The sequence below is a fragment of the Zea mays genome, chromosome 2, assembly GCF_902167145.1.
Source record: "Zea mays cultivar B73 chromosome 2, Zm-B73-REFERENCE-NAM-5.0, whole genome shotgun sequence".
Classification (NCBI taxonomy): domain Eukaryota; kingdom Viridiplantae; phylum Streptophyta; class Magnoliopsida; order Poales; family Poaceae; genus Zea; species Zea mays.
Genome location: NC_050097.1, coordinates 194,074,624 through 194,090,145, shown reverse-complemented (window position 1 = coordinate 194,090,145; position 15,522 = coordinate 194,074,624). Strand labels below are relative to the sequence as shown.

The 15,522-nt window shown below is 49.3% G+C and overlaps 1 protein-coding gene across 1 annotated transcript; it reads left to right on the top strand.

Moving 5' to 3' along the window:
* The first annotated feature begins 12,055 nt into the window (after nucleotides 1-12,055).
* Nucleotides 12,056-13,008, top strand: LOC100281379 (uncharacterized). Its single transcript, NM_001368001.1, has one exon. It carries the CDS (start codon nucleotides 12,189-12,191, stop codon nucleotides 12,660-12,662), a length of 474 nt encoding a protein of 157 aa, NP_001354930.1. The 5' UTR covers nucleotides 12,056-12,188; the 3' UTR covers nucleotides 12,663-13,008.
* The last annotated feature ends 2,514 nt before the right edge of the window (nucleotides 13,009-15,522 follow it).

The following is a 15,522-nucleotide window of genomic DNA, read 5'->3' as shown; positions in this document are numbered from 1 at the left end:
AAGCGGGAAACGATCGAGGGGGAGCTCGGTCGCTTCCGTCTTCGCCAAGGGGAGGAGCCACAAGATATGTACAATCGGCTCAAAACCTTGGTAAACCAAGTGCGCAACCTCGGGAGCAAGAAATGGGATGACCACGAAGTGGTTAAGGTTATTTTGAGATCACTTATTTTCCTTAACCCTACTCAAGTGCAATTAATTCGTGGTAACCCAAGATATACACTAATGACTCCCGAGGAAGTAATCGGGAATTTTGTGAGCTTTGAATGTATGATTAAGGGCTCAAAGAAAATCAACGAGCTTGATGAACCCTCCACGTCCGAAGCACAACCGGTGGCATTCAAGGCGACGGAGGAGAAGAAGGAGGAGTCTACTCCAAGTAGACAACCTATTGACGCCTCCAAGCTCGACAATGAGGAGATGGCTTTAATCATTAAAAGCTTTCGCCAAATCCTCAAGCAACGGAGGGGGAAGGACTACAAACCTCGCTCCAAGAAAGTGTGCTACAAATGTGGTAAGCCCGGTCATTTCATTGCAAAATGTCCTATATCTAGTGACAGTGACAGGGGCGACGACAAGAAGGGAAAGAGGAGAGAAAAGAAGAAGTACTACAAGAAGAAGGGAGGCGATGCCCATGTTTGCCGGGAGTGGGACTCCGACGAGAGCTCCACCGAGTCCTCCTCCGACGAGGACACCGCCAACATCGCCGTCACCAAGGGACTCCTCTTCCCCAACGTCGGCCACAAGTGCCTCATGGCAAAGGACGGCAAAAGGAAGAAGGTTAAATCTAAATCCTCCACTAGATATGAGTCCTCTAGTGATGATAATACTAGTGATGAGGAAAATAATTTGCGTACCCTTTTTGCCGACCTAAACATGCAACAAAAAGAAAAATTAAATGAATTGATTAGTGCTATTCATGAGAAGGATGATCTCTTGGACTCTCAAGAGGACTTCCTTATTAAGGAGAACAAAAAGCATGTTAAGGTCAAAAATGCTTATGCTCTACAAGTTGAAAAATGTGAAAAATTGTCTAGTGAGCTAAGCACTTGCCATGAGACTATTGATAACCTTAGAAATGAAAATGCTAGTTTAATTGCTAAGGTTAATTCTCATGTTTGTGATGTTTCAATTCCCAATCTTAGAAATGATAATGATGAGTTGCTTGCTAAGATTGAAGAATTAAACATCTCTCTTGCTAGCCTTAGGATTGAAAATGAAAAATTAATTGCTAAGGCTAAAGATTTTAATGTTTGCAATACTACCATTTCCGACCTTAGAACCAAGAATGATATGTTGCATGCTAAGGTTGTTGAATTAAAATCTTGCAAACCCTCTACATTTACCGTTGAGCACACTTCTATTTGTACTAGATGTAGAGATGTTGATATCAATGCTATTCATGATCACATGGCTTTAATTAAACAACAAAATGATCATATAGCAATATTAGATGCTAAAATTGCCGAGCATAACTTAGAAAATGAAAAGTTTAAATTTGCTAGAAGTATGCTCTATAATGGGAGACGCCCTGGCATCAAGGATGGCATTGGCTTCCAAAGGGGAGACAATGTCAAACTTAATGCCCCTCCTAAAAACTTGTCTAACTTTGTTAAGGGCAAGGCTCCCATGCCTCATGATAACGAGGGTTACATTTTGTACCCTGCCGGTTATCCCGAGAGCAAAATTAAGAAAGTTCATTCTAGGAAGTCTCACTCTGGCCCTAACCATGCTTTTATGTATAAGGGTGAGACATCTAGCTCTAGGCAACCAACCCGTGCTAAGTTGCCTAGTAAGAAAACTCCTAATGCATCAAATGATCATGACATTTCATTTAAGACTTTTGATGCATCTTATGTGCTTACTAACAAATCCGGCAAGGTAGTTGCCAAGTTTGTTGGGGACAAACACAAGGGCTCCAAGACTTGTGTTTGGGTACCCAAAGTTCTTATTTCTAATGCCAAAGGACCCAAAACCGTTTGGGTACCTAAAGTCAAGAACTAAAATTGTTTTGTAGGTTTATGCATCCGGGGGCTCAAGTTGGATACTCGACAGCGGGTGCACAAACCACATGACAGGGGAGAAGAAGATGTTCTCCTCTTATGAGAAAAACCAAGATCCCCAACGAGCTATCACATTCGGGGATGGAAATCAAGGTTTGGTCAAAGGATTGGGTAAAATTGCTATATCACCTGACCATACTATTTCCAATGTTTTTCTTGTAGATTCTTTATATTACAATTTGCTTTCCATTTCGCAACTATGTCAAATGGGCTACAACTGTCTATTTACTGATGTAGGTGTCACTGTCTTTAGAAGAAGTGATAATTCAATAGCATTTAAGGGAGTGTTAGAGGGTCAGCTATACTTGGTAGATTTTGATAGAGCTGAACTCAACACTTGCTTAATTGCTAAGACTAACTTGGGTTGGCTCTGGCACCGCCGACTAGCCCATGTTGGAATGAAGAATCTTCATAAGCTTCTAAAGGGAGAACACATTTTAGGACTAACAAATGTTCATTTTGAGAAAGACAGGATTTGTAGCGCATGCCAAGCCGGGAAGCAAGTTGGCACTCATCATCCACACAAGAACATCATGACAAGTGACAGGCCACTGGAGCTCCTACACATGGATTTATTCGGCCCGATCGCTTACATAAGCATCGGCGGGAGTAAGTACTGTCTAGTTATTGTGGATGATTATTCTCGCTTCACTTGGGTGTTCTTTTTGCAGGAAAAATCCCATACCCAAGAGACCTTAAAGGGATTCTTGAGACGGGCTCAAAATGAGTTCGGCTTAAGGATCAAGAAAATTAGAAGCGACAACGGGACGGAGTTCAAGAACTCACAAATAGAAGGCTTCCTTGAGGAGGAGGGCATCAAGCATGAGTTCTCTTCTCCCAACACTCCACAACAAAATGGTGTAGTGGAGAGGAAGAATCGAACTCTATTGGACATGGCAAGAACCATGCTTGACGAGTACAAGACACCGGATCGGTTTTGGGCCGAGGCTGTCAACACCGCCTGCTACGCCATCAACCGGTTATATCTACACCGAATCCTCAAGAAGACATCCTATGAACTCCTAACCGGTAAAAAGCCCAATATTTCATATTTTAGAGTTTTTGGTAGCAAATGCTTTATTCTTGTTAAGAGAAGTAGAAAATCCAAATTTGCTCCTAAAACTGTAGAAGGCTTTTTACTAGGATATGACTCAAACACAAGGGCATATAGAGTCTTTAACAAGGCCTCAGGACTTGTTGAAGTTTCTTGTGACGTTGTGTTTGATGAAACTAACGGCTCTCAAGTAGAGCAAGTTGATCGTGATGAAATAGGTGAAGAACAGGCTCCGTGCATTGCGCTAAGGAACATGTCCATTGGGGATGTGTGTCCTAAGGAATCCGAAGAGTCTCCAAATGCACAAGATCAACCATCCTCCTCCACGCAAGCATCTCCACCAACCCAAAATGAGGACGAGGCTCAAGTTGATGAAGGAGAAGATTCAAGAGATGAGCCATCTCAAGATGACGGCAATGATCAAGGAGGAGATGCAAATGATGAAGACAAGGAGGATGAACAACCAAGGCCGCCACACCCAAGAGTCCACCAAGCAATCCAACGAGATCACCCCGTCGACACCATCCTCGGCGACATTCATAAGGGGGTAACCACTAGATCTCGGGTTGCACATTTTTGTGAGCATTACTCTTTTGTTTCCTCTATTGAGCCACACAGGGTAGAGGAAGCACTTCAAGATTCGGATTGGGTGGTGGCGATGCAAGAGAAGCTCAACAACTTCACTAGGAATGAGGTATGGCATTTAGTTCCACGTCCTAATCAAAATGTTGTAGGAACCAAGTGGGTCTTCCGCAACAAGCAAGACGAGCATGGTGTGGTGACAAGGAACAAAGCTCGACTTGTGGCTAAGGGATACTCCCAAGTCGAAGGTTTGGATTTCGGTGAAACCTATGCACCCGTAGCTAGGCTTGAGTCAATTCGTATATTATTGGCCTATGCTACTTACCATGGCTTCAAGCTTTATCAAATGGACGTGAAAAGTGCCTTCCTCAACGGACCAATCAAGGAAGAGGTCTATGTTGAGCAACCTCCCGACTTTGAAGATAGTGAGTACCCTAACCATGTGTATAAACTCTCTAAGGCGCTTTATGGGCTCAAGCAAGCCCCAAGAGCATGGTATGAATGCCTTAGAGATTTCCTTATTGCAAATGGATTCAAAGTCGGAAAAGCCGATCCTACACTCTTTACCAAAACACTTGAAAATGATTTGTTTGTATGCCAAATTTATGTTGATGATATCATGTTTGGGTCTACTAACGAATCTACATGTGAAGAGTTTAGTAGGATCATACGGGGTGTAAGATTAATAGAAAGAGCACATCGGGGACTTGCCAGTTCTTGGGAAGATCCTTGGTGTCTTGGGCTTCAAAGAAGCAAAATTCAGTCGCTCTTTCTACCGCCGAAGCCGAGTACATTGCCGCAGGCCATTGTTGCGCGCAATTGCTTTGGATGAGGCAAACCCTGCGGGACTACGGTTACAAATTAACCAAAGTTCCTCTTCTATGTGATAATGAGAGTGCAATCCGCATGGCGGATAATCCCGTTGAGCATAGCCGCACTAAACACATAGCCATTCGGTATCATTTTCTTAGGGATCACCAACAAAAGGGAGATATCAAGATTGCATACATTAATACTAAAGATCAATTAGCCGATATCTTTACCAAGCCACTTGATGAACAAACTTTTACCAAACTTAGGCATGAGCTCAATATTCTTGATTCTAGAAATTTCCTTTGCTAATTTGCACACGTAGCTCATAAATATACCTTTGATCATGTCTCTTATATGCTATGACTAATGTGTTGTCAAGTCTATTTCAAACCAAGTCATAGGTGCATTAAAAGGGAATTGGAGTCTTCGACGAAGACAAAGGCTTCCACTCCGTAACTCATCCTTCGTCGTCACTCCGAACCACTCTCTATCTTTGGGGGAGAGAGCAAAGCAAAAGGACTCCTATTTTGGTTTAATCTTCACTCTTTTATTTATGACCAAAGAAGGAGAAAGTAATTTAAAGGGCTCTCATGACTCCGTTTTTTGGCGATTCATGCCAAAGGGGGAGAAAGTATTAGCCCAAAGCAAAAGGACCGCACCACCACCTAATTTTAAAATATAAATTGTCAATTTGGTATCTTCTTGTGTTCAAAAGAGGGTGAAAGTAGTATTTCTAAAATCAATATCTTAAAACCCTCTTGAACACTAAGAGGAGGATTTCATTTAGGGGGAGTTTTGTTTAGTCAAAGGAAAAGCATTTAATTCAGGGGGAGAAAATTTCAAATCTTGAAAATGCTTTGTAAACTCTTATTCATTTACCTTTGACTATTTGCAAAAGAACTTTAAAAAGATTTACAAAAGATTTTGCAAAAACAAAACATGTGGTGCAGGCATGGTCCAAAATGTTAAAAATGAAAGAAACAATCCATGCATATCTTGTAAGTATTTATATTGGCTCAATTCCAAGCAACCTTTGCACTTCTATATTTGCTTTGGTTTGTGTTGGCATCAATCACCAAAAAGGGGGAGATTTAAAGGGAATTAGGCTTACACCTAGTTCCTATAAAATTTTGGTGGTTGAATTGCCCAACACAAATCTTTGGACTAACTAGTTTGCTCTAGTGTATAAGTTTTACAGGTGCCAAAGGTTCACACTTAGCCAATAAAAAGACCAAGTGTTGGGTTCAACAAATGAGCAAAGGAGCAACCGAAGGCTCCTCTGGTCTGGCGCACCGGACTGTCTGGTGTGCCACCGGACAGTGTCCGGTGCACCACCGGACAGTGTCCGGTGCACCAGAGGACTCCAACTCCAACTCGTCACCTTCGGGAAAATCCAGAACCGGCGCTCTATAATTCACCGGACTGTCCGGTGTACACCGGACAGTGTCCGGTGCTCCAACGAAGACGCTGCTCTGAAACTCGCCAGCCTCGGGATTTCACGAAGGCTGCTCCGCTATAATTCACCGGACATGTCCGGTGTGCACTGGACTGTCCGGTGCATTCTCGGAGCAACGACTACTTCGCGCCAACGGCTACCTGCAACGCATTAAATGCGTGCGCAGCGCGCGCAGAAGGCAGGCGCGCCCATACCAGCGCACCGGACACTGAACAGTTCATGTCCGGTGCGCCACCGGACATCGAGTCGGGCCCAGAAGTCAGAACTCCAACGGTCAGATTCCAACGGCACTGGTGACGTGGCTGGGGCACCGGACATGTCCGGTGTGCACCGGACTGTCCGGTGCGCCATCGAACAGACAGCCTCCACCAACGGTCAAGTTTGGTGGTTGGGGCTATAAATACCCCAACCACCTCACCATTCATGGCATCCAAGTTTTCCAGCTTCCAACCACTATACAAGAGCTAGCATTCATTGCAAAGCACACCAAAAGAGATCAAATCCTCTCCCAACTCCACACAAAGCCTTAGTGACTAGAGAGAGTGATTTGTAGTGTTCATTTGAGCTCTTGCGCTTGGATCGCTTCTTTTTCTTTGGCATTCTTTCTTGTGATCAAACACTCACTTGTAATTGAGGCAAGAGACACCAATCGTGTGGTGGTCCTTGCGGGAAGTTTAATTCCCAAGTGATTTGAGAAAGAGAAGCTCACTCGGTCCGAGGGACCGTTTGAGAGAGGGAAGGGTTGAAAGAGACCCGGCCTTTGTGGCCTCCTCAACGGGGAGTAGGTTTGCGAGAACCGAACCTCGGTAAAACAAATCCGCGTGTCACACTCCTTATTCTCTTGCGATTTGTTTTGCGCCCTCTCTCGCGGACTCGATTATATTTCTAACGCTAACCCGGCTTGTAGTTGTGATTATTTTTGAGAATTTCAGTTTCGCCCTATTCACCCCCCTCTAGGCGACTTTCAAAGGGCATCCTTGGTATATGCTGCTGCAACTGTTCCCCATCTCTGTTCAGTTGCTCAGAACTCTCCTCTCTACCTCTGTGCATTCTTTCTCCTATATTCTAGGAATTTCTGCTCTCTCTTTCTCCTGCTTCTTCATTCCCATAACGATCCATATCCCTTGCCATGGCTTCCAACCGAAGAAGAGAAGCAGCCTTCCCAGCCTCCTCCATTTGCTTGCGAAACAGCGTCATCTCTTCTTCCATGGCATCAACCTTTTCTGTCAGCTACTCGATGGCCAACATCATCTTCTCCCAGCGTGCTTCAGCCTGTTTTGCTTCCATGGTGACAGCCTCGATCACCAACCGGGACTAGGCCGACGGCTTAATTGAAGGTGGCGTGATGAATAAATCTTTCTGAGCACCTCCCTTCTTTCAAACTTGTGTAAAACTATCTTCCCGTCAACCTCTCCTCCAAGGATCGACAACTTTGATACCAATTGTGAGGAACCCTAGGATTAGGGTTTGTCCAGATCTGCTCCCTGGGCTAGGGTTTGCCTAGATCTACGTCAGGTACGTGTTGTGAGGGCTCTAGGGTTAGTGTTTGCCTCCAGGTATGTTCTTCCACTTTCCCTAGAGTTCTACCGACGTGAGGACACTTTCCCTTGGTCGGATCTTGCCAAAACCGAATTCACATGTATGTGGCAGTATGATTTCTCTTCTATTTCATTTCATGCCTTCTTCATTACAAATGCTCAGATTTATAGTAACTCCTAAGTGGGTCTAACTGCTAATCAGTTATTACAGCTGGATTAACAGCTAGATGAAAGAGCTGATTAGTTATTACAGCTAGATGCCAAACAGCTTAAAGCTATATTACTCTAATCCCCTCTGTCCTCTTGTTACCTTGTCTGAAGCTATACATCTGTAGTAGGGTCGTGACTAGTGCTAGGAATATGGTACGGGCTTTTCGAACCAGCACGAGCACGACCCGGAAATAGGAGCCCAAAGCACGGTCCGACACGAAATAATATGGGCTAAGCTAGCACGACCCGAAGGCGGGCCTGGGTCGGGCCTCAAATTCTGGCCCGTCGGGCCCCCGACACGGCCCACATAGATCGGCCGGGTTTGGGGCGGCACGGCCCAATTAAGCCCAATCTGTTTAATTTCTTTAATTTAGTAGGCCTGGTGCAGCGGTAGAGCCTACCGTCTGTAACCGGAAGGTCCCGGGTTCGAGCCCCAGCCTCTGCATATTATGCGGGTAAGGCTTGGCGCTTAAAGATACCCTTCCCCAGACCCCGTACAGTGCGGGAAGCCTACGACACTGGGTACGCCCTTTTTTTAAGTAAGATATCGACTTTATATTGTTGTTATATTTGGAGTTTATGTGGTTAAATGATGCTAGAATTGTTTAATATCTTTAATTTAGTAAGCTATGAACTTTATATGTTTGTAATACTTTGATTTTATATGGTCAAATATACGGGCCAGGCTTGGGCCAGCACGAGTCAACGAAGGCACGACGTGGTTTAGGGTCGAGGCTGTGCTACTGTTTTTATATTTTGGGCTGACATGACACGACCCAAAAAAAATTTAGGCTTTCGTGGTCCGAATCCATTTAATATGAAGCACGATGGACTTGGACCGGACTGGCCCGATGTAGCCCAATTCCTAGCACCAACCGTGACAGCAAGGCCCATGTACCGGCACTCCGTTTGGTCACGAGCGCGGGCAAAGGCGATGCGGACCGACAACTAGCTCGGCGGTGGGGAGCCGTGCCTGGACAGACCCTCCCCCTCGACTCGGACGTCGGACCAGGTGACCAGCACCAGTGGGCTGCCACCACGTTTGGCTGTAGAGATGGCAATGGGTAAATACCCATCGGGTATTACTACCCCATATCCATACCCACGACACAAAAATAACCCCATCGGGTCACCCATATACATTGGCGGGTATGAATTTACCCCATACCCATACCCATGTGGGTATGGTTTACCCATCGGGTCACCCGTACCCACAAAAATTAAAAATCTATCAAAATATTATATTATACAAATGTCAAGTATATCCATCTAAATACTATTACAAAATTTCTAGCATTATTTAACCATCCATTCAACACACCAAAGATAATTGGATAAAATAGTAACACTAGGATAGTACTACATAGCACATTATATGTTCCATTACATGGTCATTAAATTGTCGTTAAGCCTTCTATTACATTATGGCCTAAAAAGTAGTAAAAAGGATGGATGACTAAAATCCAAGTTAATGTTTGGGCTAAGTTTATATTGGGTATTTTATACCCACGGGTTAACGGGTATGGGTGAAGGCGGAACGTTCTAATATCCGTTTACCCATTGGGTGAAGATTTTTGCCCAATAACAGACCCATGGGTAGAATATTTAGCCCACATACATACCCTAATAGAGTAAATACCCATCGGATATCGGATCGCAGGTACCCATTGCCATCTCTATTTGGCTGGGCGCGAGCGGTGGCAGCACAGGAGACCCGGGGACACGAGCGGTGGGCGTGGGTGCGTGCCACGACGCGTCCACGTGACCCTGGCCCGACGTGAGGGAGGGCGGGGCCGTCGCTGTTCCTGTTCTGGAACCACTCGGGCCCACGCGCAATCCGTGTCGTCGCGTGCCCGGTGCTCATTTTGTCGTGCGTGCTTTCGTCCAAATGATGACTGCCTCCTAAATACGGCTCTACTACCCTGTAGGCAGAGAGGCAGGTAGGCACACACACACATACGCGTACACGTGGTGGTGTTGCTCTGTTGCATTGCATCCTCGAGCATCGAAGTCGAAGGCTGAGGAACAATCTGGATCCTACCCGTGTATCTGGATTAGTTTACGGGCGCGGGCCACGTGAGTTGGGGGCCCATTTGATGCCGCAGCAACATCGAATGGGCGCGGCTTTAATTGCTGTACTTTGGTCCGCCACCCTCGAGCCATCGACCTTGTTGTATTTTCCGTGACGGGTTATCAGTTTCACTAATCGAGTCGAGGGTAACCATGTGGGCACGTGCTTACTGCTTAGTACTCTGTTACAAGGACTTGTTAGTGCTCTGCTTTGTACTCCCAGGTGGCCAGGTCGCCTTTGTGCTCTGCTTTGTTCACCTTGGAAAGCATCTAGACTGCTCTCGAGGGCGGCGGGAGGACCTTACGATTCTCTTTTCATCTCCGAACAACTTTCGCAGCATCTAGACTGCTCTCGGGGGCGTCGAAGTGGTGGAGTCTGGAGACCAGCCACTCACATCACCGCTCGGCAATGAGAGAGAGGCATGGTTGGACGAAGCGCCACGGGTACACACACAGAGGACCCAGCAGGTTGGGCGGAAAGCAGAGCAGCTCGGGATCCGGCCAAATCCGAAGTGTGCTGCGTGGAGGAGCACCGCCCACGTTGACATCACCGCGCGTACCGGCCGGTCGGTCGGTCGTGCACTCCACACGCCCGAGATCGCCGGCCGAATCCCAAGTCATTAATCGCCAGAAGCATCATCCGATCCATCCGCCCTTAATATAATCCAGTCCGCACTCCATCTCATCTAGACTAAACTAATCCAGCCCCGGCGCCCGCCCCCGCGTTCCGTTCCACACCGCCACGCCGGTTCGCGTTCGTTATTTTAGCCCCGCGTGGCGCGCATCGCCCTGCGCTTGGGCCGCATGTGCTGTGTCTGTGTGCCCCGGCGGCAGGAGGCGCCTGTTGGACTGAACGGATTGCCCGGGATCGGCCACGGAATCGCGCGGCGCTTGGTCGTGTCCGGGGGCGCCCTCCGACGGCGCCAGAACCGCTGGTTCCCCCGCCGCCGGGCAGAGCATCCCGCGGTGGACGTGTTTTCGTCTGGTCGTAATGCCCGGCAGGTGATATACGGGTGCTGATTTCTGTCCATCTGCTGCAATTTCGAGGGACAGAGCATCATCTAGCCTTCCCTCCTGCACGGCTGCACCCCAAACAAGTCAAGCCGGCGGTGGTCAAGTTCAGACGCAACGGAACACTTGGGCTGCACGTACGTACGTGTACGTACCTACTACTACTACTACTAACTACTAGTAGTGGCGCCGAGCAAGGCTACTCGTCCCTGCTCTCGGTTCCGATGCGGTCTCCAGATGTACATGTACTGCTGCCGATGATTTCCTAGGCGGCCGATCGTGACAGCGCCCGCCGGCCGCCCATGCTAATAAAATTCCGTCTCCCGTATCCGCCACGACTGTGCTTGCGGCGACGTGAGACGCTTTAACCCGTCGGTTTTTTACGTATACGCGCTTTGTTTCGCCACCGCGACGCAGCGGTCGCCGTCCCGGGCCCTGCCTGCCTGCCTGCCGAGTCCCGTTAGTCGCAGCGCCCGTAGCGTCTGAGTGGACGTTCGCCGGGGAAGACGGCGACGCTTCCAGCCAAGTTGGCGACGCCCCGATCGCGACGCGACGCGAGACCCCTCGCTGGCTGCGTGCTGCGTCCGCCGCGGCCATCCTCCTCCTCCTCTCGCTTGGACTTGGACGCGCGAGCTGGCTGGGTTGCGTTTGCCACCTCCGAGATTCTGCCCAGTTCTTTCCACGTTTCGGATGCTCCGTAAATGAGTAGTACGTATAAGCGACTTGTGCAAATTTTGGTCCGGGACAGTGTGACTACGCGAGTAATGGTTCGGGATCCATTCCATTATTATTGTAGTGCTTATGCTAGTACTCCCTCCGTTTTTTTTTATTAGTCGCTGGTTAGTGCAATTTTGCACTAACCAGCGACTAATAAAAAGAAACGGAGGGAGTAGTACGTACTTACTCCGTATTATTACGCCGTTCAAACTGTCTTGTGACGATTCACTGTCCTGTTCGTACTAAGCTCGACGGACCGTTTTCCATCGGACTGAATAATTGGATCCCCTGCGCTGCGCTGCGCCTCACAAACCGCACACATTATTGGGTGCCACGGCCCAAACCGGCGGGTATTATTGGCCGCCACAAACCAACGCATGTGGCATGTGTCCTGCCGATCGGACGGCTGGGCGCGCTCGGCCCCGCGGATCCAACGGCAAGGAAAGGAAACCCCATCAGCCGTCAGCGGCTGCCGGCTAGCGCCCCACTCCGAACAAGATAGAGCCAGCCGCAGCTATAAAAATGCACGCCAGCCCCCCTCGCCGTGTGTGTGTGTGTGACCGTGCGTGAGGCGTGAGTCCGTGACCATTCCCGTCGGCCGTCCCAAAAGAAGCGGAAATTTACAACCCAGTCCACCACGGGCCACACAATCCCCAAATCTAACCCCTCCGACGGCGATGGGGATCTCGAGCATGCCGGAGCCGCGGGACAGCCTGCTGGGGTACCTGGTGTACAACACGGTGATCTCGATCGCGGCGCTGGCGGGGCTGGTGCGGGCGGCGCTGGTGTTCCTGGACCTGCAGGCCGCGCTGCCGCCCGGGGACGACGGCGGGGACCGACTGGCGGCGTCGGCGCCCGGCCTGGCGGAGCGGTTCCTCAGGGCCTTCCGGCCGGCGCTGTACGAGGTGCTGGCGTCGACGGCGACGACGTGCGAGGCGGACGGCGGCGGCGGCGGCGACGACTGCAGCGTGTGCCTGGCCGGGTTCCGGGCGAGGGCCGTGGTGAACCGCCTCCCCTGCGGCCACCTCTTCCACCGCGCCTGCCTCGAGACCTGGCTCCGGTACGAGCGCGCCACGTGCCCGCTCTGCCGCGCCCACGTGCCCCTCCCCGCCGACGAGACGCCGCTGCTCCGCTACCCGGAGTTCGAGTGATCCGGTAAAAACCCACCCCGGTCGCGTCGCGCCTCGGCTGTGTGCTGCACGTTCCGTGTGGCCTTCCGTGTACGCGTAGCAAACCAAAGAAGAAGAAAAAAAAGGTGTAGGAGCAGTAGTAGTAGTGCAGGGTTGCTGTCGCTTGCTTTCCCCTTTCGCTTCTTGTATTCCCCCTCCCTCCCATTCTCTTTGCTGTTTCCGTTCCGTGCTGTAGCCTGTAGCGTGTAAATACTCCGGTTCGCACTTGGCAGCAGAGGCAGAGTGTAGAGTGCTCCCGTGGCCGTGGCTGATGGTGTAGCACTTTTTACGAGCTCAGCTCGTGTAGTACATTGCATCCTTCTTCCTATTCAATTCTCCCCCGACTGGCTAAAATATCGAGGACTGTTTTGGAATTGGAACGGTTGTATGTGTGCGTGCAGTGCATACTGTAATAATAACTCCACAGCAAAAATTACAGCAAAATCTGCAGAATTCATGTGCGAAACACGAAGGCATCTTCTACGTACGGGTGTTCCGATTCGTTGAAAGGCACGGATTGGTTGGGCGTTTGCTTAGACGGGGCTGCGACAGGTCACATGGACGACGGCGTGGTGGAGCGGTACGTGCGTGGGCCCCGGCGTCGCCGATGGCACATGCGGTCCTCGCACCCGAAAGGAACCTCGCGAGCGTGCGTGCAGTGCACCAGGCCAGGCATCGGAATGGATCAAGACCAACCGTACTGCACGTCTGCACCGGAAGCCGGAAGGGATGAACATGAACCCCGGAAAAGAGGCGTCACAGTCACAGCAGCATGGCGGCAGAGGCACGATACACGACAGGAGAAGCACCATAGCTACAAGAGCACAGGTGCGTTGGATGAGGACGCGCAGTAGCCGCCAGTTCTCATCCGATCCACGGTACGGGGGGCATGGCTTTTGTCGCATCGCGCCGCGCGAGGATTTGCCTCCGATCCTTCGGGCTTCGGGGTGAAGTCGAACCGGTGCGCCGACCGCGGACGCGGAGTGAGTGAGCGAGCGCATGTCCTTGTTGTCGCTCGCACACCACCGTCCAACAGCACGCAGTACGCGACTGCGAGCAGCAAGTTTGTTGCGACGTCGGCTTCAGACCAGAACGTCGCGTTGTGCAGGCAGGCAGGCAGGCATGTCATCAGCGCCTGGCTTGGCTTCTCCACTCCACCCAGCCAGCGTCATCTGATAAGGCTTGGCCGGCTGGCCTCGTCCGACTACGACAGACGAAGCAAGCAAAGCAAACGCGCGTTTTTGCCTGTGGACTTTTGGAGTGTAGACACACGCCGCACGCACGCACAGTAAGCAGCTGGAGATAAACGTGGTTCGAGCTGGACGGGAGGCCCCCGAGCAGGACCGTCTCGCGTCGACACGACACGGCTTGACTCCTGAGCTTGTGTTGTGCTTTGGTAACCGCCGATCGTCTGCTTGCTCACACTCACACAGCGGCGGCCGCGCGTCTCCCCACTGGCAGTGGGAACATGGCAACGCAATCGGTGCTGTTTTGCCCCCCATGTCGACCATCAGGGAGGGTTGAAACAGGCAAACACCATTACTGTACGATTCACGGCCGCGCCCGCATCCGCACCGCGGCACGGGTGTGTTTCTGCTTTCGACACCACGCCATCGCCATGGCGGCCGGACAGGCAGTTGCGCAGTCGCACATGAGCTCCTGTTGGGGATAATAAAATGGATAAGGATATAAGAGGGCCACCCCACACGCACATCATCGGCTCGCCGGACAGGACGAGCAGACGATACGTAGGAGTAACGTGCTACAATGGCTCAAATCATCGAAAGATGATGACGGGATGATCTGGCCTGCCAGTCCGATTCACGTGGCGCGGTTCGATGGTCGGTCACCGCCAAGCCAGGCCGTGAGAAGCTCGCGAGAAGGAAGAAACAAAGGGCCGTGTGTCCAATCCATCCAGGGTACGGCTCTGTGTGGTTTCTGTGCGCACGGATGCGATGCGGGTGAGAATTTCATTTCCTATTACTCACGGGTCACTGTTGGGGTAGAAGGACATTCTATCTGTAAGTGAGAAGCTCGCTAGAGGGAAGAAATAAAAGATCGTGTGCAACAGTTAACTTATATGGTCATTTAAAATATTATTTAGACTATATTATTTGTATATTGGAGTTTGAATATAAGTATAGAGGTGGATAAACTGCTAGAGATAGCTTTAAGTAGTTAATAAATTATTAGCTGATTTTAGCTTGGTTAAAGCAACTAACAACTATGAGCATGGATACTATGAGCATGGATGGACGATGTGTGAACCTGCGCACGGCTAAATAGGTAGAGCATGGATTTTTTCCCCAGTAGAAACATGCGACACTACAGTAATCTACTAATCTGGTTGAGATCTCTCCCATATTCGACATTCTTCTATGTTTTATTTTGGTATAGCAATGTTCATAAGGCCTTTCACTATACTAAAATAGTAAACTTTCTAGAGCTTAAACTATAGGAAGTTAGCCCTAAACTCTAGAAAGTTTGGCTCTAGAAGAAGCTAACTTTCTAGAGTAGGCCGTAGGAAGTTAAAGGTTCGTTTGACCACACCCGTTGGTTAGCATGTGAAAGCTAACTTCCTACAGCTTTTATTAAAAACCGTAGGAAATTATGTTTATTTCTTAAAGCTACCAGTTGTCTCTCGTAAGTTAGTTATTTCCTACGGTTTGTTGTAAAAGCTGTATGAAGTTTATGTTTTTGGTGTAGTATTTGCTGGATCTGTTTTAAATAACTGTTTCCTCCCTCAACAAATAAAATGCATCTGTTTTATTTCCTCCGTCAACAAATGAGTATGAACGCAGAACTACACCGTACCTCTGCCATTTTGTATTAAAAGAAGCTA